The sequence below is a fragment of the Talpa europaea genome (genome assembly GCF_964194135.1).
Source record: "Talpa europaea genome assembly, chromosome: 3".
NCBI classification, from domain to species: domain Eukaryota; kingdom Metazoa; phylum Chordata; class Mammalia; order Eulipotyphla; family Talpidae; genus Talpa; species Talpa europaea.
In genome coordinates this window covers 16,684,407-16,710,185 of record NC_140069.1, presented here as the reverse complement: position 1 = coordinate 16,710,185, position 25,779 = coordinate 16,684,407, and the positions used below count along the sequence as shown (strand labels likewise).

Here is a 25,779-nt window from a genome sequence, read left to right as displayed (position 1 = left end):
ATGTTGTTAAAGCATGAGCTGCTTAAAGTACAGGTTAGTGAGACAGCACATTGTTCAAATACCTTAAGCCTGTAAGATAAACTCTTTTCTATGACTAAGAACTAAAATTAGTAATACATTTTGCTCTGTTCATCCACCATAATTGCAATGAACATTATTTCATTGCTCAAATTCTAAATTAATTGCTCAAATTCTAAATTAATTTCCTGAGAAAATAGTTTGATAATAAAAACTCTTTTGGAATAGATTCTATTCTATTCTATTCTGTCCCACTAACTCAGTAACTGAGAAAGTCACTAAACCTCTCAGGCTCCTCACTGGTTAGTCAAAGAAATTATGTTAACAATCCCTTGTCTTCTGGCTCTATAAGAGTTACTAGTGAAATGTAATTAAGGATCTCCAGGTATACTGGTGAATAAAAATATGCTAATATTGAAAGAATGAGCTACAAAGAAAAGTCATATGTATTTCTGTCTAAGATATAAACATTACAGCAGTTCAGATGAAACAGGAAGATTCTGGCTGGTTTAAAAAAAAAAAAGAATGCCTACTGCACACTAGTTTTAAAAAATGCAAACACTCAAGTACTTAGAATAAAATAGCTCTGGTTAGTTTCTGAAGATATAACTTTAATGAAAAAAAATGATTGGTGAATGAAATCATTCAAGATATTCAAAAGAATACTTACAAATAATGGAATAAAAAAAGCAAAATAATATACAAATAAGTGGAAAAATAATACCACGTTCATGGATTGGAAGACTTAAAAATTGTTAAAATGTCCATAATATCCAAAGAGATCTATTGAAAACCGAGCGGCATTTTACTCAGAAAATGAAAAAAAAATAAATCCTAAAATTCATATGGAATCTCAAGGGACCTAAATAGTCTGTCCTCAATAACCTTGAGGACAGAAAAAGAAGTGGAGCTGCCATACTTCTTGATTTCAAAACATATTACAAAACAACAGTAGTGAACCTAAAATGGTACTGGCTTAAAATTCCTAGAAGAAAATATAGAGAACCAGCTTCAAAACACAGCACATAAAAAGCACAGACAGTAAAAATAAAAACAGGCAAACAGATTACAGAATCTTCTGCACAGCAAAGGAAACAATCAAAAGGAGAAAATATTTACAGGGTCTCCCTGGTGGCCTAGGACTTAAGTCTCAGCACTATAACCACGATAAACTGAGTTCAATCCCCCAGCCGAGGAGCTGACCCACATATGGAGCAGCAGATGTCTCTTGTCTTGCACTCTACACCCCTTAGCAGTGTATTTCAGTAAATCCACCTGTTCTGCTCCCCATTCTGTCTCTGGTGAATCCTCTCAACCCCTGCACCTCTGGCCTACACCCCAGTTCTTCTACACAAAAATAAATATTTATTTTTAAACTAAGGAGAAAGCATTTATAAACCCTATATATGATAAGAGGTTAACGTTGAGTATAATTACTAGGGGAATGAAAATCAAGCCACAATGTGCTATCACCTTACACCTATTAGCGGACCACTATAAAAAAAAAATCCAGAAAATAATAGATGTTGGTAAGATATGAAGACATTAGAACCCTTAGTACATTGTATGTAAACTGGTCAGTCATAGGCCTCCCCGGTGGTGCAGCGGTTGAGCACTGGGTTGCGAAGCTGCCCTCAGCCTCTCCAACACCGGTTCAATCCCCGGCCACCAGGCGAGGGTCCCACATGGTGCGCAGACCTCTCCTGCCGCCCGCTGCTCCCCTCAGCAGTGTACTTCAGTCCTTCTGCCTGTTCTGCTCCCTGCTCTGGCTCTGGTGAATTCTCTCACCCTCCCGCGCTTCTGAATGTACCCAGTGCTTGTACAAATAAATAAATAAATCTTTAAAAAATAAAAAAATAAAAACAAAAAACTGGTCAGTCACTATGAAAAACAGTACAGAAGTCACTATGGAAAACAGTAAGGACATTCTTCAAAAAATTATATATATTGGGCCTCCCCCGGTGGTGCAGTGGTTGAGCGCTGGGATGTGAAGCTGCCCGCAGCCTCGTCCCCAGATGCCAGGCAAGGGTCCCATATGGTGCGCAGACCTCTCCTGCCGCCCGCTGCTCCCCTCAGCAGTGTACTTTGTCACTCTGCCTGCTCTGCTCCCTGCTCTGGCTCTGGTGAATTCTCTCACCCTCCCGGGCTTCAGACTATACCCAGTGCTTATATAAATAAATAAAATAAATCTTAAAAAAAAAAAAAGTAACACAAAAAATTATATATATTATATATTTTATATATATCATATAATCCTACCATCCCACTTACGAATATATATCCAAGAGAACTGAAAACAGGATCTTCTGAAAAGATCTTTGCAGCATTATTCACAGTATTTCACAGACGTGGAAACAATTTAAATATACACCAATAGATGACTGGACAAAGAAAATGTTTTATATACAGAGAATGGAATATTATTTGGTCTTTAAAAAAGTAAACTGTGCACGGGTACATTGGTGAAGGGAACTCTTGGGGACTACACCTGAGGGGATGGGGGGAAGCAAATATTGTTTAAAAATGAACAATGATGTAAAAAAATTTTAAATAAAAAGTAATAAAAAAATAAAAAAAGTAAATTGGTATTTGTGTTACAATATAAATGAACCTTGAGGACATTAAGCTAAGTTACATTAAGTCAGTCAACAAAAAGATCAAAACTGCATGATTTGACTTATATGCGGTATTAAAGCAGTCCAAATGCTTAGAGAGTAAAATGGTGGTTGCCAGGAAAATGGAAAGGGTGGGGAAAGGGAGGACTTGCTCAGCGGAGCTCTGCTGCACAATACGCACACAGTCAACTCTACTACACTGTATGTTTAAAAGTGATCAAATAATAAACCTTGTTATGGATCTTTACCACAATAAATAGTAAAAATTAGATAGAAAATGAATTCTGAAGTACAGATAAGCAAGAAATTATTTTCAAAAGGCTATTTTTTTTAACTGTTTAAATGTTGACTTTGTCCTGTTGGTATGAGCTTTTAATAGCCATTAGCCTCCATTAACAAAACAATTTATACCTATAACACAAAAATAAAACGCTTAAAGAATATCTTCTTTCAGAAGTAAATAGGTCAATTCATCTCTTCCTAAACAGTTAAGCCAAAATACTACGGAAGAAAATAGATGTTGGATACATAATGATGATTTCTGTCCTTCATAATAAAGGCATTTGGCAAGAAGATTTAATCATCAGAATGTTAATATCAACACAGCTTCTATGCGAATTTACTAAAATCCGAATCACAAATTCCCATTAAGTCTAAACTAGTGAAGTTTTGATATAAAACCTCATTCCTGAGAATTTGTGCAATTTTTTCAAGAAACTCAGAAATCAACTAATCTAAGAAGCCTGATAGATTCCCAGTAGCAGACTACCAAAGGTTATGGTCAGAATTGCATTAATAACTTCTTGTATACCCCTCAAAGACACACAGGTGAGTATCTTTACCTTCATCAAAGTCCGCATCTTCTTCCGTATGCTGGGGGAAAGGAAAGCAGTTGGTAATTTCAAGACGATCTTCCACAACCAGGCCCAAAAGCACTCCTTGAACCACCTCAGTTCCTTGTCCTTCTTCTTGATAATGTTTTATTATCTTTAATACGACCTAAAAGAAAGTACAGAAGGGCACTTACAGACCATATTTACAGTTTCTATTTCCTTTATTACAAAGAAATATAAACAATACTAGTAGGCTTTTAAAACCACAAAATTATAAAACAGGACTAACCAAATTTCTTATAAATCATTTCCTTTACTTTTACATTAATAATAAACCCCATATCATCTGACTACACAGCTGCACCTCCTAGAGTTTGAAGACATGTCAAAAACACCCTCCCCTTTGGGGAGGTCAAGGCTCCCCAAAGATCTGGCATCAAGTTCTTTTGGTCAAATCAAATAATATCCACCTCAACCTAAAATTATCAGAGGACGTGCTCCTGCTAACAAAGGAAGATGAGTTCCTGGTACAGATAATAACATTATCAATAAGACACAAAGATAAAGATCTCAATTAGGGGCCTCCCCAGTGGCGCAGCAGTTGAGCACTGGGTTGCGAAGCTGCCCGCAGCCTCTGCAGCACAGGTTCGATCCCCGGCTGCTCCCCGGCCACCGGGCGAGGGTCCCACATGGCGCGCAGACCTCTCCTGCCACCCGCTGCTCCCCTCAGCAGTGTACTTCATCAGTCTGCTTGCTCTGCTACCCCCTCCGACTCTGGTGAATTCTCTCACCCTCCCATGCTTCTGACTGTACCCAGTGCTTATATAAGTAAATAAATAAAACTTTAAAAAAAAAATTAAGGTAAATGAGAGATGCTAGAAGACATATGAGCTGAACACAGCTCTTTTGACAAAATCTAGAACTGATTCTGAAAGACCTGGTTCCTATGGATGAAAAAAAGAATACTGATGACTAGGACAAACAGAGCTTCACAAAAAGCCAGGCCAAATAAACATTTACCAAAAAAAGGGGGAGGGGGTAGAAAATCAAATATTATACTTAAAAAATGAGTTACGCAGTTCAAAACTATCTTACACTCTTCAATCTAAAATGAATTGCAAGGGGTTTGAGAGGCAATACAACCAAAGCACAGAAGTTTGATATGCCTGGCCAACGGATCAAATGTAACTTTGTACAGACAGCATCAACTGCTCTAATAAGAGAAATATCTTGTTCTATTGAGTACCACTCTTATAATTCAGTTCTCTATGATGACCAAAGAAAAAAAAATTACCATCAATAGTCCCACTTCAGAGATGGGAGGGGCACGGTGGTTTAACTAACTGCTGAAGACACTGGGCATGAAGGCGTATACAAACAAAAGGGTAATTCTAAGTGAGAAAGCAGAAGCCCTGTGATGAAAACCAGTTCATTGGAGTCTCACTCTCTCCAGGCGAGGAACTATCACAACAATATCCCTGGCCACAGTAAGGCATTAGAAGCCATGCCTTACTTTGAAAGGTAAACTAAGGACCACAGGTGATAGTTTCAGGAAAGATTTCAATTTCAAGGAATTGAAATTTTCTTGTAGCATTCATTTAAAGCTGCCCGAAATAAAAGGCTTCAGGAACGGCTTGATGATCACTAAAATAATTTCCAACTCTAATATTTATGGTTCGGTATTTTAATAAAATCTGATGAAATGACTCAGAAAAAAATAAAACACCATTTTTATTGAAACCAAGCAGATTCATTCTTCATTTTGACATTTTACGGCCTTCCCATTTCCTGCAACACACTAAAATCTCAATCCTTTAGTAGAAAAAATGCAGAACTACATCACAAACTTGAAAGTAGAAGCCACTTCAGTATCAGAAGGACACCCCTGATCAGAAGTAACTAGCTGACATAGACAATAAACAATCAAGGATTTGCTGACTATATTAAAACATTCCATAGGTTGCCAGTATTTATAAATGAGATAGAATCCATGTTTTGCTCAGTCTTCCCTCTTAAATGATCTCACAAAAATGAAGGGATGTTTTACTCACCATACAAACACTCTACACACAGTGTTACACAGAAGTGGCACAATAAGGTACCTTAAATGTTTAAAGAATGAATGGTAAACACTCATCCATCACTTATGACATACCAAGATCCACTCAGTGTCTTACTCATTTAGCCCTCATAACCACTCTATGAAGTCAGTAAAATTAGTTTCCCATTTTACAGAAGAGGAAACAGATCATCTGACACAGAATAATTAAATCAGGGAGGTAAGGCCTAACTTCTGACAACAAGGTACTTCGAATGACTTCACAAAAATGAAGTTAACTTTAGTTGCTCCAAACATACTTACAATACAAGGTTGGAACAGAGAGAATGCAGTGGCAACAGTTCAAGTTCCAATCACCAGGTTATAGAAGCAGAATTTTGTGCATAGAGCAGGAAATGTTCTGTGTAGGGCTACAGAGTCAGGCAGCAAGACCAAGGGAATACTACTGATAGTCAAATTTTGTTGTGCCCAGATCACTAAAGTCCACAAGCTCAACAGCAAAGCACGAGTTGCAAGAATACAATCCAGCATTTAATCTGCAGCAGCACTATTCTCACCAGCCACAAGATGGGAATGTTCCACCACGTAAGTCCTGTTTCAGCCCCACTCATCTGTCTTTAGTATTTTCTTCCCCATTCACTCAACTATGTGCCTCTGTCCATAAAACAGTGCTGATCTATTCTTAATTAATCCTGTTTATTGATGCATGCTTCCTGTTCCTCCTTTAAAAGCAGACACATGGAAAGCTTAAAAGTTCTTCAAAACAAAAACATGCTCTTATTTTGTTTATAAATATCACAGATAACCCCACTTACTCAGGAGTTTTATGTAACTTATTTTCACTTTATCAAAATGACCAGGGAGCTTTTTAAAACAGATCAAGAGGAGTCTTCACCGTATTTAAAATCACAGAATTGAAAGTATTTAAAATTTACTGATGTTTGAACCTGCTCTCTGAAATTCAGTATGACTGATCTGACTGCAATCCCTATATTGGGTTTTGGAAAGTTCTCCTTCCTTTTTGTTTTCAGGTTCTCTAGGTGATTCTAACACCCCACTGCATTTAACTTTTAATGAGGGAACATAGGCCAGTCTTCCTTGGTTCTGTCGCAATTCTTCAGGTGATCACAATGGACACAACGGATTAACCAGTGTGTTGTTTTAAGACTCTTTATGATGCAGAAAAGTGAGTACATTTAGAAATGACCCAAATGTAAACATTTTATAAACGCACACATACCACCCCAAATAAGAGGAAGTCAGGTCCTATTTGTATAGAAACAAGAAAGGTAATGCCAGAAGCATTCAAGTGTTCTGCAGCAGAATAAAACGTGTTAGGGCCTCCCCGGTGGCGCAGCGGTTGAGCGCTGGGTTGTGAAGCTGCCCGCGGCCTCTGCGGCGCCGGTTCAATCCCCGGCTGCTCCCCGGCCATCAGAGGAGGGTCCCACATGGCGCGCAGACCTCTCCTGCCGCCCGCTGCTCCCCTCAGCAGTGTACTTCGGTCCTTCTGCCTGCTCTGCTCCCCGCTCTGGCTCTGGTGAATTCTCTCACCCTCCCGCACTTCTGACTGTACCCAATGCATGTATAAACAAAAAACAAACAAACAAATATATAAATAAATAAAACATGTCTCTATTAAAAATAAATAAATAAAATAAAATAAAGAATAGAAAATTTAAAAAAAAAAGTGTTACATGACTTGACGCTATAGTTAAGAATGCTCATGAATTTGAGCATATCAGGTTCTTTTATGCTATAGATGAGTGGGTAAATGAATATTTTCCTATAAGTTATGTCTCAAGGACAGAAACTGGCCAGCAGAAACCTAAATTACCAAATTCTTCTATCCTTCCCTCATACAGTATCATATTCTGAGTCTAAATACTAATTAACCTACTACTTGCCTTGCCCTGCACATTAAGTGTTATTCTCCAAATAGGCCAGGTTTTACTAGAAGAGTACCCAGCTTTCTGAGATTCCGATGTTCTAGATTGGGCAGATCTTAAAAAAAGAATCCCACCTTGCGGGATAGTAAACAGATGAATCTAAAGTTAGCCTAGGGAAATCATTTTCCCCGCTTCTACTGTGTATTCATTATTCAGAGAAGGTGACTGGAAAGAGCAAGGCAGACTATTTTGTAATCTCTAATGAACACAACACTATTTTTTAAAGTGCCTGGCTTTTTAAAATTGAAACCTACTTTGACCAAAAGGCTAAACGCAACAAAGGTAAAAGCAACTTTGAAGACAGAAAGTATCCTCAGTATTATAGGCTAAAATATAAATACCAATTAAAAATATCCAAATAAATTATGTCAATAAACTGAAAATTTTAAATAGTAAGCATAAAGAGTGAAAAAAAAAAATCTTCCAACCTTCCAGTATGGAAGATTGAGCAGAATCTCTAAGATCACCTTCTCAAAATCATATCAAAAACTGTCAGCTCCCTACCAAGTTAAAATAAAGATTATACTTTCTGATGAATTAGAATAATTTTCTAAAAACATGACATCCGCAAAGACCAGTCTTAACACAGACTCGGAATCCCTGCACAGGAACACCAGACTTCTGTTGATTTCAGCTTCTTTTGTTCACTCATTAAATCCATTCCCCTAAGTAGCTGTTGAATGACTTCTGCAAGTCAGTTACATACATCTGCAGGTCTGAGGAATATGAAACTACAGACACATAAGGTCTTTATTTCTAGGGGCTCATATTTTAAAACAGCAAGCATGAACCTTTTTCTGGTCAAAGGGTCCTTAACATACTTAAAAATTACTGAGGACCCCAAAGCACTTTTATGTTGATAATTTACATATTAGAAATTCAAACTAAAAAATGTTTAAAATATTTATTTATGAAATAAAAATAATAAACACATTACATGCTAATATAAGCTACATTCTTATGAAACCTTAATTTTCCAAAACAAAAAAATTTAATGACGATAGAGACCTAGTTTCACATTTCTCTATAATAGTCTCAAAAAAGAAATTTTAATGAAAAGAGAAGAATGCCATTGTTTTACATTTTTGTACATCTCATTAATGTCTGGTTTAATAGCAGATACTTGGATTCTCATACCTACTTCTGCATTCAGTCTTTTACATCACACATTATGTAGCAGGAAATCTCCATTAAACACTCATAAAAGAATAAGAGTAAAATGACAATGTTTATTATTATGAAAATAGTTTAAATCTCAGAGACCCTCTGAGAGTGCTGAAAATGCTCACTCACACTTTGAAACCACTGTTTCAGAATGACAATAAAGAAAATTAATTTGACTACAGACTGTGAAGAGCACTATGAGGAAAATAAAAAGGAAAATGTGCAACTGAGGTAACCTAACTAGGGTCATCTCCAAGATGACACTGGGTAGAGAACTGAAGAACAAGAAGTCAGTCATGAGGCCTTATGCAGCCAGGTGAAGAGAATACATGCCAAAAGTATGGGTTTCAAATCTTTTAAATAAATGGCTAATATTTTGCTTTTCATAAAGTATACAAGTTGTATTTTAGAGAAACAAAAAGGTCTAAGGATAAACACTAGGAGGGAAGTGGCACCACTTTTTTTTTTAAAGTTATTTTATAACATTATGTAAGCATCAGGTATAGATTTTTTATTTTAAAGATTTATTTTTATTTATTTATGCAAGCACTGGGTACAGTCAGAAGCGCGGGAGGGTTAGAGAATTCACCAGAGCCAGAGCAGGGAGCAGAGCAGGCAGAAGGACCGAAGTACACTGCTGAGGGGAGCAGCGGGCAGCAGGAGAGGTCTGCGCGCCATGTGGGACCCTCCTCTGGTGGCCGGGGAGCAGCCGGGGATCGAACCGGCGAAGTGGCACCACTTTTTATGTTTTTACTAAAAGCACTGGTATGTTACAGCTTAAGATACATTGCATAATTCAGTACTAGCAACTTCATATAATTTCTGCTGATGAAATTCCCTTTAGGAACGATTGACCATGGTTTTTAATCAGCAATATTTCTAAATACGTATCAGTGTCAGGGTCAACCTTTAATTGACAAACCGATGCCTCTGAAGCTACCACCCAAAATTCCTGCAATAAAGGTAACAACTCAAATGAAGTTCAGAGTTGAAAGTATACTACTTAAGAAATAAATCTGGAATTTCAGAACAGTTTGAAGTACCTCAACCCCCTCTACTACAGTATAGTTTAAATAGCCAGCCAAGCTAGAAGAGAAAACACAATCGGCACATTCATCCTATGAGTTAATGTAGCAGTATCCAAGATTCATTAGACCTAGATATAATCCCCAAGTGCTAGGAACTAGAGCATAATATTTATGTGAGACAAGTATTTTACATCTTGACTGTGGTGTCGTTATACAAATCTTTACAACTACTAAATTTATCAAACTGTACATTTAAAATAACTGTACAAATAATTGTATATAATTATTGTGTATAAATAATACAATAACTTTTAAAAAATCTATATACCCTTTAAAAGTCTGATGTAAAAAAAATCTATACACCCTTTAAAAGTCTGATGTAAAATAATTCATATTTTTACCAAATCTCAATTTCAGAGTCAAAAAACCCCCTGAAATGCTGTAAGATCCAAAGAATTACATTAAGAACCCCTACTACAGTTTATCCCTACATTATTATAATATTTTATATCCTTGCATTATAGTTCACTTATTCTTTATGAATTCCGTACTAATTCAAGTTTGTAATAAGCGTAGATTAAAAAATTAACATTTTTTAATTTTTTTTTTCTATTTTTCTATTTTTAAGTATTTGGGAATTTAATGAAATTAGTTATATAATTAATAATTTTAGTTACCTGGAAAACTTTGCTTACAGAAAACCAATTCATCAGAAATTGGATAAATGTTTAAGTGTTTCTCTTTCTCTCTCTCGCACACACACAGAGACATGGCTAGAAAAAAAAAATGTATTGTAAAAACATTAACAAGTATACTTCTCAAAGTGTGTAAGCTCTACAAGCAAAAATTCAAACCTCAAGGCTCAGATGAATTCAAAGAGCTCTAAGAACCTCTTACAATCATAGGCAATGATTTTGTGTCTATGCGCTTACAGGCATTTACATGAAGAAAAGGTTTGTGGTATTTGTCAGAATCCCAAAGAGATCCATGACAACCAAATGGTTAAAAACAGTTTTAAAAGGGTGGCATAAGGGGTTAAGACACAACCTATGGAGCTATCCACAGTCAATGCAGCACTAGTTCGATCCCCAGCAGGGAGCAACCCACATAGCACAGCAGACCTCTCCTGACTCACCCACTGCTCCCCTCAGCAGTGTATTTCAGTCAATCCGCCTATTCTGTTCCCTACTCTGGTGAGTCCTCTTACCTCCACACCTCTGGCCTGTACCCCAGTTCTTGTACGCATACATAAATAAATCTTTAAAAAAATTAATAGTAATAAAAACCAATCAGACATTTAGTGCACTTATGCTTTTATGTTAGTATAAATAAGAATGGTGCTGAGGGCCTCCCCGGTGGCGCAGCGGTTGAGCGCTGGGTTGCGAAGCTGCCCGCGGCCTCTGCGGTGCCGGTTCGATCCCCGGCTGCTCCCTGGCCACCGGAGGAGGGTCCCACATGGCGCGCAGACCTCTCCTGCCGCCCGCTGCTCCCCTCAGCAGTGTACTTCGGTCCTTCTGCCTGCTCTGCTCCCCGCTCTGGCTCTGGTGAATTCTCTCACCCTCCCGCGCTTCTGACTGTACCCAGTGCATGTATAAACAAAACAAACAAACAAACAAATAAATAAATAAAAAAAAACATGCCTCTATTAAAAAAAAAAAAAAATGGTGCTGAAAGACTTAACCACCTTTTCTTTTATGAATCTTTGTGATAGTTATGAGTATGAATTTTATTAAAAAGAAAATTATGGAAATGATTTTAAAATATAGCAATTATTGACAGAACTGTGGACATAACAAATTATAGCATGTTCCTCTGGGTATGTTAGTAAACTATGGACTGAATGAAACCTGGTTATAGGACTTGAAAGGAGGAAAAGAAAAAATATCCACACACAATAACTTTGAGCACCTGCTGACTTTAAATTGTAATCTCCTGTCAAGATAGCTACTCTTCAACCCTATTTAGATGTTGTTGGACACAAATATACAACATACCAGAAAATATGCATATGCACACACCGCTGAGGTGAATGAAGACAATTTATGGATACATAGACTGGTTTTCAACAGAGATGTCTGTTTAAGAAAAGCCCACATATGTTAATTACAAATCAGCAAAATAGCAATTCAAAACTTGTGCAAACTTATGGCAATACATCTTCACCAGGATAAGCAATATTTTCCTACTGTCCCTGAAACAGACATAAAAAGGACCTGCTGAAAGCCTAGTTAAAGTCATTAGGAACATAAGCAGTTTTAAACTGTTAAAACTAAACCAACTATCATTTTTAACCTTCCCTTTAATAAAGGAGAACTCACAAGAAATGCTCAGACTGCAATCTGCATCTACAGTAAGCAAACACTGAATTTACTTGTTCATCTTTTTTTTATTTTAAAGATTTATTTATTTATTTATACAAGCACTGGGTATAGTCAGAAGCGCGGGAGGGTGAGAGAATTCACCACAGCCAGAGTGGGGAGCAGAGCAGGCAGAAGGACCAAAGTACACTGCTGAGGGGAGCAGCGGGTGGCAGGAGAGGTCTGCGCGCCATGTGGGACCCTCCTCCGGTGGCCGGGGAGCAGCCGGGATCGAACCGGCGCTGCAGAGGCTGTGGGCAGCTTCGCAACCCAGCGCTCAACCGCTGCGCCACCGGGGAGGCCCTACTTGTTCATCTTTTAAACAGCTCAGATAAATGTTGAAATTATTAAAATATTTTACCAAAAAAAAAAAAAAGTAAATCTAGTGGTATTTTGTGATCACAATGGTATTTAAGAAATGGTTCTATTCAAAATTATTAAGGCTATGATTATACAAAAATGGTATTCAGTAAAATAAAAATAAGAATAGTTCATAACAGTGTTTCTCAAGCTATCAGTGGTAAAGAACTCATTTTCCTTCAATCCACCAAAGACCAATATTTTAGTAAAAGAGTAAAAGCTACTTACAAGAAAAGTGTAATTTTTTTTAAGGCAGAGAAAACACAAGCCCAGGGACCACATGATTGGCAATCACAGCACAGTGAACTGCTATAAATTTCGGAACACAGTGTCAATCCTGTGCTAGCTCACGCAGACAGTAAGCAGTGTCTGAACCACTCCCCACACGTTGGGCAGCACTGGTTTACAGACTCTGTAACAAGCAAGTAGAGTTCTCTGCCATCTCCAGAAGTTGAATATTCAAATTTTTTAATTAACAATTCTTAATTTATATTACTCAAAACATAACATTATCTCAATAGATGAATTTGACCAAAGTCTGATCATCATTCCCTTAGTTCTGTTTCTATTCTGAAACTGGAGCTTTCAAAGAAGTAAAAATAAATGTCTTAAGGAGGCAGGAGCCCTTGAATTCTCAGTCCTATCGATGGTCTAACAACAATAAATTATTATATCTAATGATTAAGACCAGCTGAAGTCCCAAAATTTGCTAATCTAATTCATTTGTTGTCTAGCATACAGTAACTCTGGAAAGTAGTCTTAATTCTTTACAGGGAAAAATAACATCTGGGGGAGAAAACAGTAAAAGCTTAAAACTCAACCGTTAAGAGAATATATGTGAACATGAAGCTCCCATCTACATGGACAGTGAAATCACAGCACAGGCACTGAGAGACTGGGCATTAGAATCCAAAGCAAATTTTGTGTGCTGGCTCTATGGCCATAGTTCCTAAGTTACCTAGTCTCGCCTTCCTGCCATGGAGCTGTATCAGTCACTACCTATTCTCATGGCATTTGCCGCATGGATTAAAAATAATCTGCCAAAATTATGCAGCACACAGTACAGCTACTCAATCCTTAGTAAATGTTCACTGTTACCAATACTGCTACTACTACATTAACCATTTCACTTAATTTCTTTCATCCATCCATCCATCTATCCAACCAACAAATATTTAAGTGAGTGGATAAGAGCATATCATTGAATAAGTTCATTCCTTTGAGATTTTTTTCAGTCTCATAAAATGTACATTATAACATTAAAAATCAACTACCTCATATCAAATTTCTATTTTAACTAAGATTTATCAGTTATCTAGACCTAGAATTAGTTCCTATAACAACCCAAACCACAGAGTTTCAGGACAAGATCTTTTTAATCTGCATTTAAAAATCAAGAGTGAGATTAATGTATTCAAAATATTGTATAAACATGTATCTGTGTATGTTTACATGCAATTTACCTTAAATACATCACTTTATTTACTAAAAACAAGGACCAGTTACACTCCAACTTTCTTAAAAATCTGAAATAAAAAGGGAAAGCCACACTGTCCCAGTGCTTCACCAGTTGAAGAAGAGGCCAGGCAGGATGCAGGGTTCCTAGCTGGCTTTACTCCAGTTTTGAAGATTCTGGGAGGTAAGATCCCCAACCTGAATTTCTCACATCAATCAGTGCCAAAGAACAACTATTACTGTAGAAGAATTTCAGTCTCAAAAAAACTAATGCCACAAAATCTCCCCTTAGTATATTCTGTAAAGTCAATATCTAGACTTTCATGTAATTTTGGCTTCTTTGACTGACTGATCTGTGAACTTGGCAGTCTTCTTATTTGGTTAAGCCTAGATCATTTTTTTCTAGCACTGAAGAAAGACAGTAGTTATTGCCAAAATGTAAATTCAAAGAGCAAAACACTGCATTAGTCTTAAATTTAACACGTTTTATGGTCAAGTGGGATGAGGGTTCCATTTCATAACTGACTGAGTCAAATAATAAATAGGCTTTAAATCGATGTTGTTAAGTTTTGATGTGAAAGAAATTTAAGTAGGGAAAAAAAAAGATATTTTGCTGCGGACACATAAGGGAATCATTAGAATGCTCCAATACATTTACTCAGCATTATCTCTATAATATTTCAGTTGAAAGAGCACATTTCATTATTATTCTTTTGGATCTAATGCTCACTGATGGCCTACATTTTCAAAGATAAGTAATTATTGGGGAAGGGGGAGAAGGGCAATGTAGCCTCAAAAAACTCAAAAGAGGGGCCTCCCTGGTTGCTCAAGGGGTTAAGTCTCAGCACTATGAAGCTATCGGCAACCACTGAAACATAGTTTGATCCCTGGCCAGGGAGATACCCACATGGCGCAACAGACCTCTCCTGTCTCATCCGCTGCTCCCCTCAGCAGTGTGTTTCAGTGGATCCACCCGCTCTTCTCCCCACTCTGCCTCTGGTGAATCCTCTCTGGCCTATACCCCAGCTCTTGTATGCATAAAGAAAGAAATCTTTAAAAAACGAAAAAGAAATTCAAAAGAACTGCAGTGCTCATCAAAATAAGTAGTTATGGCATTACAATGATGCAGTTGAACATAAAAATGTATAATTACAATTAAATATTAATGTAAAGGCTCTTTAATTAGTAACATTAAAATCTTACTTTTCCAACTCATTATATGTAACTAACTTGCGAATTTTCCCACATGTAAGTGAAAGGTAATTTTTCTAAAGTAAAATCAATAATGAAAGCCTTAGCTGGAAAAAAGTTCATTGCCTCTCATACAAACAAAAACAATTCAAAGTTGTCCTGAGTTGTCTACTTCCTGATACATCTTAAGTTCATTATATTTAGGAGTATGGACCACTGCTTAATTAGAAGCTCTTTAAATGACTTGAGGGCACTTCAATTAGTTTGTTTCTGCTTCCTTAGCAACAGACAGCACTGCTAAAATAGATCCAGCACGGCTAAAATAAATCTTAACAAAGAATAACTGTGATTGCCTCTGGAAAGGAGATGGTTGATAATAGGGATGAAACAAAGTTTCTTTTTACTACATACCCCTTTTTGACTTCTGATTTGAGGACCAAGTGCCTGTATTTCTCAGTGTGATGACTATGTTTAAATAGGTTGAATACATTTAAAGGCTTCACTTCTTCTGTATAAAAAGTGAACCACAGGGCCTCCCCGGTGGCGCAGCGGTTGAGCGCTGGGTTGCGAAGTTGCCCGCGGCCTCTGCGGCGCCGGTTCGATCCCTGGCTGCTCCCCGGCCACCGGAGGAGGGTCCCACATAGCGCGCAGACCTCTCCTGCCGCCCGCTGCTCCCCTCAGCAGTGTACTTCGTTCCTTCTGCCTGCTCTGCTCCCCGCTCTGGCTCTGGTGAATTCTCTCACCCTCACCCTCCCGCACTTCTGACTGTACCCAGTGCATGTATAAACAAACAAACAAACAAACAAACAAACAAACAAATAAATAAAGCATGCTGCTATTAAAAAAAAAAAAAAAGTGAACCACAGTAACCCTATGAATTGATTATTCACTCTCTTTTTCCTCAAGATGTCCTTCAGACCAAAACTGAAAACTATAAATTTCTACACAAAATGTAAATCAGGAGTTTTATTCTATCCAAAAGGAAAAGGTTTTGGTTTTAATTACTTTAAAGGATACCCTTAAATCAAACCTTTTATTTACTCAGCAGCATTGTGTGTGACAGCCAAGTACAAAATGGAATCTGTATGACCAGTCATGAGGCTTCTGCAACAGTCAGAAAGGAGAGCAAAAAAAGAATAGTATTGACATAAATTGTGTTATAAACTAAAAAAACTTTAAGTGATCTTAAGAGAATCCAATGAAACCCTTTGGAACAATCAAAGATGATACCAAGAGCCTAGGTAATTTGGGCAGATGGTGATATTTCCTTCTATCAGAGGGGAAATATTTATTGAGTTGAATGAGTGTAACAATCATACTAACATACAATACTAACATACAAATTTAATTTTTTAAATAAAGACTGATTTTTTTTAAATAACAACTTTCAGTTGGCAATAGTACCCAAATTCTGTAAGTGGAAAAGGAAACTACTCTCTATACAACTATTCTGGAAAGCAATCTGGCAACAAATTTAAAATACTTAAAAATGCATAACCTTTAAACCCATTAACTTCAACTACTATTTATCAAAATAGAAAAATAACACTAAAAGTAAACCCTAAAACCTCAATATTGCCACCCAACTTCATGCTATAAACTTAAAACTGATTTTCTTCATGATTGTGATTTCTCCAATCCTTTCTTACAATGTTTTTGTCTTCTTAAAAAAAAAAAAACACAACTCACATTTTAGCACATTCCTACTGTGCCACAGATAAATATTTGCTACTTCAATGAAATGAAACTAGTTAGTGGCAGGATAAAAGGTATAGAAGGTAATGAGAAAGAAAATACAGCAATAATCAGGATTCAATGAATTCCTGAGGCACTTGGGGACTAGTCAGATATTATTTGGGGGGGAATAAAAATCTTAAGCTTTTATATCAAAATATAGCTAATATTCACACTTAAAGGGTTAAAAACTTCTCACTAAGTTAATACTGAGTTACCATTACCGTAACACTGAGTTATTATTTTGCTCATTCAATCCTCCCCCCCTTGGGCTTGGCACCAACATCAACAAATATTCAGAATACCACTCTGGTATATGCCAATATCTATCTCAGCATTTCAGTTTCAAAAGTTTATCATCAAATAGACAGATATATAAGTTACACTGTACTGTGCTATTAAATTTAGCTTTCAGAGTATAACCATTTTATATAAACTACTGCATATAAATAGTAGTTTATGGAAAAAAATAGTTTTTTCCTGATAACTTTAAAAATAAAGTATTTTCTGATACTCTGCTAAGTGAAACAGTATCCAATTAGCAAAACTGAAATAATATTTTACAAAAACAAAATTATAAACTAACTGCCAAGAGAAAAGCAAATGCAATCCATTTTTTTCATGTACATGTTAATACCAGAAATTTTCATCTCAGGAACTATGGCAGACTTCACAAAGTAAAAGTGTAAATATCTCACTTTAAAAATAAGAATTAGGGGGCCTCCCCGGTGGCGCAGCGGTTGAGCGCTGGGTTGCAAAACTGCGCGCGGCCTCTGCGGCGCCGGTTCGATCCCCGGCTGCTCCCCGGCCACCAGAGGAGGGTCCCACATGGCGCGCAGACCTCTCCTGCCGCCCGCTGCTCCCCTCAGCAGTGTACTTCGGTCCTTCTGCCTGCTCTGCTCCCCGCTCTGGCTCTGGTGAATTCTCTCACCCTCCCGCGCTTCTGACTGTACCCAGTGCATGTATAAACAAAACAAACGAACAAACCAGCAAACAAATAAATAAAGCATGCCTCTATAAAAAAAAAAAATAAAAATAAGAATTAGGGCCTCCCTGGTTGCGCAGCGATTGAGCGTTGCGCTGCAAAGCTGCCCGCAGCCTCTGCAGCACCGTTTCACCCAGCTGCCGGAGAGGGTCCCACAGGGCGCGACAGACCTCTCCTGCCGCGCCCCCTACTCCCCTCAGCAGTGTATTTCATCAGTCTGCCTGTTCTGTTCCCCGCTCTGACTCTGGTGAATTCTCTCACCCTCCCGTGCTTCTGATTGTACCAAGTGCTTGTATAAATAAATCTTAAAATAAAATAAAATAAAAATAAGAACTAGCAAAGACCCTCATCATAGTCAAGCTTTGCAAAGGTTTTTCTCCCCAGTATCAAGGTTAGTCCAGTATCTGGGTAAGTCAAGAAAAATGCTGCCAAGATTGAAAATACTTGGAGTTATTCGGCCAAACTCCTCAAATCCTAGATATGCAAAAGAACAAAATTTGTAAGCAAACAATTAACATTATATCTAAGAAACCAGTAGTATGGACATAAAATGTGTGCATCCACACATTTTAATGTTAAAATAGGCATTGGAGGAATAACATATACCACTTCATCCAGGCCAGACCTATGACAACAACTAAAGTAAAATTTTTATTCCATTCCATTCACTTGGTAAGGCATCCAGATAGGAATCTCACTATATCTAATACCAACTATTAAAATCAATACCACCATGGAATATTACTCAGCATTCAAAAAAGATAAACACATGCAATTTGCAGCAACATGGATGGAGCTGGAAGGGATCATGCTCAGCGAAATAAGCAAGAAAGAAAATTACCGGATGGTCTCACTCATAGAAGGAATCTAGAAAACTTAAATAAGGGACCAGGAAAAAGAATAACTATAAGGAAGAAAATATCAAAATCAACAAACAACTATGAACCAGAGATACTCGATGGGGGTCGGGGGAAAGGAGGGCTTGGGGTCAAAATAAGGGGGTTGTAATTGTATGGGGAATATAAAAATAAAATTTAAAAAAAAATCAATACCAGTACAAAACTTATATAAACAATGAATAAACATCACAGGAAATTATATGTATTGTTTTTGCTAATTATGGCAGGAAGGCCATGCATTGTCCTCATATTAAAGCAGTAAGAACTAAGACCCAGAGATGCCAATTGATTTATCAAACCATCTCCTCCATGAGAATACTGTGTATGTTAGACTCCTTAAATTATTCCCAAGACAGCAATGAGAAACAACACTTATAAAGCTTTTCATCACTAGTGTATATACACAAATATTGGAAAACTGTAAAAGTTTTTGGAAAAAAGCAATGGATTTCAGTAAGTCATCTGACCTAAAGGGAAAGGAACAATGTCCAGAGTATCTACAGAGTTATCCAAATCTTGGAAGCATCATGAATGGAAACGTCAGATGACTTAGTTTGCTTACTAACAACAAGTTAAAGTACCTCATTTAGCGATACCTACCAGTAGTCCCCATACAGTCCCTATATACCTCCTAACTTCCTCAATGTAAAATCCCCAGTATCTTCATCTGTGTAATCCATAGGTTACATGTGCCTTTTTCCAAATTTGAGAATATTCACTAAATTGACTTCATTTAGCTTTATAAATCTAGAATGACAAACTTAGAACTATCTTAAGTCAAAAAAAGCATTTAATTTAAAAAGCATTCACTTAGTCTAGCAAACAGTTTCACCTACCCTAGCATAAACGTGCTTTACAATAGCCTACAGGTGGCATAATCACAACATAAAGCCTATTTTATATTAAAGTTGAATATCTTGTCATTTATTCATTATTGTACTAAAAGTAAAATGTCTGTAGTGTATCAGTTGTTTACCCTCATGACTGGGTGGCTGATTGGAAGCTGCAAGTGGCTGCCAACTGCCTAGCATCATGAGAAATTATCATACTGTATATGGGCAGCCCAGGAGGAGACTGCATTTCAAAATTCAAAATACAATTACTACTGAATGTGTATTCCTTTTGCACCATCATAAAGTTAAACAATCATAAGTTTAACCATCATAACCCAGGGAACATCTATACTAGCTATCTAGGACATATTAATGTTATAGGTCTATATGAGACCTAAGTTCTAGAAAATACACTTCCTGCTGCTTGAGCAAGAAACAATGACTATTTTGTGAATACCTTTACTTCTAACCCCCCCCCATATTAATCAAGTCACATAATCTATATGCACCAGAGTTTCCTCATTGTAAAATAGGGATAATAATGGTCTCTACAGCAAAGTGTTGTTTTATGGCTCCAATGATACAATATTAATAAAGTACTCCAAATAGTACCTGGCATATAAAAGTTAACATCTGTTAAGGCCCTCACAATATCTGAAGTAGTTATAAGTAGCTGTAATAATGGAAGGCTGAATGGATCAAGGATAGCAAGATGTGACTTGAGTTCAAGCTCCAGGACTTATCACCTTTATGACACTGAAAAGCAACTCAAACAAGAAAGACATACAAGGAATCACAATAGGGAAGGAAGAAGTCAAACTATCACTATTCACAGATGATATGATAATATACATAAAAAACCCCAAAAACTCCACAGAAAAACTAATTAATCAGTTAGTAAAATAGCAGGATACAAAATCAACACACAAAAATCAGCAGCCTTCCTATGGACAAACAATATATCTGAAGAAGAAATCAAGAAAACCATCCCTTTTGAAACAAACAAAATCAAATACTTGGGAATAAACCTAACAAAAGAGGTAAAGAACCTATACAAAAAAAAAACTATAAAACACTGTTTAAAAGAAATAGAAGACGACACAAAGAAATGGAAAGACATCCCCTGCTCATAGAGTGGAAGAATTAATGTTATCAAAATGGCCATCCTACCAAAAGCAATTTACAGATTCAATGCTATTCCAATTAAAATTTCAATGACATTCTTCAAAGAAATAGAAAAAATATTGATGAAATTCATATGGAGCCACCAAAAACTCCGAATAGCCAAAGCTCTCCTGAAAAAAAAAAGAAGGGAATGGAGGCATCACATGCCCAGATTTCAAACTATACTACAAAGCCATAATCATCAAAACTGCATGGTATTGGAACAAGAACAGACACATGGACCAATGGAACTGAACAGAAAATCCCGAAATAAACCCACAGATTTACAGTCAACTAATCTTTGACAAAGAAGCAAAGACCATGCAATGAAGCAAAGAAAGTTTGTTCAATAAATGGTGCTGGGAAAACTGGGTTGCTACATGCAAAAGAAAGAAGCTTGACTACTACCTCACACTATGCACAAAAACTAACTCAAAATGGATTAAAGAATGAGACATAAGACCTGAAACCATAATATATATAGAAGGAAATATAGGCAAAACTCTACATGACATACACCTCAGCAACATCTCTAAAGACTCATCACCCAAAGTAGTAATAGCGAAGGCAAAGATAAACAGCTGGGACTACATCAAATTAAAAAGCTTCTGTACAGCAAGAGATAGTAACCAAAACAAAGAGAAACCCCACCGACTGGAAGAAAATTTTTGCACACAACACTAACGATAAAGGACTAATCACAAAAATCTACAAAGAGCTGAAGAGACTCAACAAAAATAAAGTAAATAATCCAGTCAAAAAATGGGCAGAAGGGCCTCCCTGGTGGCGCAAGGGGTTAAGCACCGCACTATGAAGCAACCTGCAGCCTCTGCAGCACGAGTTTGATCCCCGGGCGGCCAGGGAGCAACCCACATAGCAAAGACCTCTCCTGTCTCGCCCACTGCTCCCTTCAGCAGTGTGTTTCACTCAGTCTGCCTGTTCTGTTCCCCACTCTGTCTCTGGTGAATCCTCTCACCCCCCACATCTCTGTCCTATACCCCCGCTCTTATATGCATAAATAAATGAATCTTAAAAAAAAAAGGGGCAGAAGAGCTAAAAAGGAAATGCAAATGGACAACAGGCATATGAAAAAATGTTCAGCATCACCATCACTTGTAATCAGGGAAATGCAAATCAAAACTACAATGAGATACTATCTTACACCAGTGAGAATGGCAAATATTAAAAAAACTAGCTACAACAAATGCTGGCAAGGATGCGGAGAAAAAGGAACTCTCCTGCACTGTGGGTGGGAGTGCAACTGGTCCAACCACTATGGAAAGCTGTGTGGAGATTCCTCAACCTGCTAAAGATGGAGCTTCCATATGATCCAGCAATTCCACTCCTAGGTATTTACCCAAAGGACACAGAAACATTCATTCTAAAGGGAACCTGCACCCCTATGTTTATAGCAGCACTATTTACATTAGCTAAGCTATGGAAACAACCCAAATGCCCAAAAATAGATCACTGGATCAAGAAGATGTGGTACATATACACAATGGAATATTACTCCACAATCAAAAAAGATAAACTCATGCAATTTGCAGCAACATGGATGGAGCTAGAAGGGATCATGCTCAGCGAAATAAGCCAGAAAGAAAAAGAAAAATACCGGATGATCTCACTCATAGCAGAAATTCAGAAAACCAAAATAAGGGATCAGGAAAAAGACTATAATAAAATAAAAATCAAAATCAACAAGCAATTATAAACCAGACACACACTACGTGGAGCGGGGAGAGGAGGGATTAGGGTCAAAATAAAGGGGATAGGAATTGTATGGGAAATATAACCAAGATGAAAATGCATACATTTTGCAAAAATGAAAAATGATGTAAAAAATATATAAAATTGAATAAAATTAAAAAAAAAAAAAAAGGCAACTCAAGGGCCTCCCCAGTGGCGCAGCAGGTTGAGCACAGGACTGTGAGGGTGCCTGCAGTCTCTGCAGCGCGGGTTCGATTTCCAGCCAGCCAGGGAGATTCCCACATGACATGGCAGACCTCTCCTCTGGCGCCCGCTGCTCCCCTCAGCAATGCTTTCAGTCCGTCTACCCGTTCTGCTCCCTGCTCTGTATCTGGTGAATCCTCTCATCCTCCCATGCCTCCCAGCTATTGTATAAATAAAAAATAAATCTTTAAAAAAAGAAAAAAGCAACTTAAGTTTTTCTGAATGACTAACAATAAACACAATCACACTAAGTCCTATCAGCTCCTAAGATACATTAAACTATATCAAATGTTTTTATCTACTATTTAAAGGCAATAGCATCTTATCAAATAAAAAACATATAAGCACTCAAAATGTCAGACTGCATATTTAATTAACCTTCATTCAGAATGTACTTTAGTTTCATGTTAGAAATAATACTAACAAAACTGCTTATCTGCTTTTTCATCAATAGCAAATGAAAAGCTGGAAAGCAAAGAGATAAAAGATAAAATTAACAACAAAAAAGGGCAGTCAACTAGAAAGATAAAATATTCAAGGCACCTAATATTCAAAGACACAGGACATTTATTATAAAATAAACAGATGTAAATACCTCCCAAGGGATTTCTGAGAACTGCTATCCAATATGAGGCAATAAATTATGTTCTTAATAATATTACTAAGTCATCAGAACAAGGGTAAGTCCACTATGTTCAATATTCTCTAAAGAAACAGAAACTTATCAATACACTTTGGAAAGATTTATAATTATGATGGCTAAAATGTAAATGTTTTGGTGCTTGAGTTTCATTCTGTTTGAATGAAATATTTTCATGCAAAGCAACTTATTTATTCTCCAGTAAAGGCAGAAAACTGCAAGCAGCAGCTAAAGGTTTTTGTTGTTGATAAAAACATTTTTAAAAAGACCAAACTATATTCCACTTGAGACTAGGATTCCAGATAGGGGTTTCTATTTCATAGAGTTAAGCAAGCTGTAATCTACCCTCTATAAATTCATGCAGTATCACACACACACACACAGTATACCTGTCAAGTCTAGTAGAATCCCTTTACAAATGTGAATTACTCATTTTGATTCACAAATCACTTCCATCAAGATTTTCTCATTAGATCTGAATCTTATTTATAGGTAAGTAAGATCTACCCTCAAAGCTATTGTGAGGATCATACATAATCCAGTAAAACCTTCTTATACAGGGTCTTGCAAATAGTAGGTGCCTAAGGCCTCCATGGTGGCACAAGGGATTAAGTCTCAGCACTATCAAGCTATTGTCTGCCACTACAACATGAGTTCGATCCCCGGCAGTGGGGAGCTGACCCACATGGCCCAGCAGACCTCTCCTGTCTCTCCCGCTGCTCCCCTCAGCAGTGTATTTCAGTAGATCCGCCTGTTCTGCTCCCCACTCTGTCTCTGGTGAAACCTCTCATCCCTTACACCTCTGTCCTAGACCCCAGTTCTTCTATGGTAAATAAATAAAAAATAAATCTTTGAAAAAAATACTAGATACTTAAATAACAAGTGATTTTTCTTACAAATACTAATGCCTAAAAAGAGACATATGATCTAGTCTGTAAAGCTAACTAACTAGTCTCTTAGCCTCACTCCTGTGTTCTTGTCTCTTCAACCTATTATTAATTTCTACAAATCATCTGCTAGCCCAGTTTCCTTATGATTCATTTTCAAGAAAATTTATAGACCATGGGATGGTATTAATTCATTCTCATTATCTGAGTGTCCGGCACTGTTCCATACACTTGGAAATATTTTAGTAAACAAACCTGACTCAAGTTCTACTTTCAAGAAGTTGTTATTTTAGTATGAGAAGACAAGCAAAAAATAAACAAGAGAATTCTGCTCAGTAACAAGGGCATAAAAGAGGACATAGTCAAGGAACTAATGGGGCCTCTTAAACTATGCATTAAGTTCATGAGCGCTTACATCTGAGGTGATACCGAAATGAAAAAGAGTACATGTAACCCTGACTTTTATATTTATTAATAACATCCTTTACCTTACTTCCAATAAAGGGGGAATAAGGTAGCCAACAATTTTAAGCAATAAGATGATTTTTACATAAGAGGGGGGACAAAATTTAAAAGGTAATAAATTTCAATGACGATGGGTTTTAAGCACTGGAACTATAGAAGTTAAAAATGTTTTATACCTCAGCCTTATCATTGTCATTTCAGCGAGAAAAGAAAAATATTAACAGTATAGCATTAAGTAACAGTTTATGATCACATGCCAATATGAGCTACACAAGCTGCTCAGGAAAAAGATGAGATCAGTATGGACAAGATTAGTACTTCTCAAACACTGTAAGTCTCCTAGTATAGTAAGTCAGGAGAGAGTCCTGAGATTCTAAGATACTGTATTTCTGCACTCCTAACAGGCTACCTGGTGAGGCCAATGCTGCTTGTCTTGCTGGTCTACGGGCCATGCTGTTCAGTATCAAGTATATAGAGTAAGATTCAAAGAGGGTTTGGAGGAAAAGATGGGTTTACATGAAAAGTTCAACAGGAAGAATTAGCTTGATCTTGTCTAGGAACACCACCCCTTGACTATGATGAAAAGTCACTCCCCCATTCAAAATGATCGCATGAGCTCTGAACCCACAGCATATATTAACAGACACTGGAATGGAACAATTAAAAGACTACTGAGGGCCTCCCCGGTGGCGCAGCGGTTGAGCGCTGGGTTGCGAAGCTGCCCGCAGCCTCTGCAGCGCCGGTTCGATCCCCGGCTGCTCCCGGGCCACCGGAGGAGGGTCCCACATGGGGCGCGCAGACCCCCTCCTGCCGCCCGCTGCTCCCCTCAGCAGTGTACTTCGGTCCTTCTGCCTGCTCTGCTCCCCGCTCTGGCTCTGGTGAATTCTCTCACCCTCCCGCGCTTCTGACTGTACCCAGTGCTTGCATAAATAAGTAAATAAATAAATCTTTAAAAAAAATAAAAAATAAAAGACTACTGAGATATCATTTCACATAAAGAAAACAAGCAGCTAAGTGTCCACTAATAGATGAGGAAATCGGGCCTCCGCAGTGGTGCAGCGAGTTGAGCACTGTGCTGTGAAGCTGTCTGTAGCCTCTGCAGTGTGGATTTGATTCCTGGCAGGCCAGGGAGATATCCACATGGCGCAGCCGACCTCTCCTGTAGAACAGGCTGTTCCCCTCACAGTGTCAGT

At 37.5% G+C, this 25,779-nt stretch overlaps 1 protein-coding gene across 5 annotated transcripts in view; it reads right to left on the bottom strand.

Annotated features, from left to right (window-relative positions):
- Positions 1–25,779, bottom strand: part of EIF3H (eukaryotic translation initiation factor 3 subunit H) — a gene marked incomplete at its 3' end in the record, with an annotated part of 91,645 nt that overhangs the window by 64,757 nt on the left and 1,109 nt on the right. For all 5 annotated transcript variants that reach the window (XM_084229621.1, XM_084229622.1, XM_084229623.1 and 2 more), the window contains exon 2: positions 3,476–3,632. In XM_084229621.1, coding sequence (XP_084085747.1) covers positions 3,476–3,632 — 157 coding nt within the window. The remainder of the gene's footprint in view (positions 1–3,475; positions 3,633–25,779) is intronic.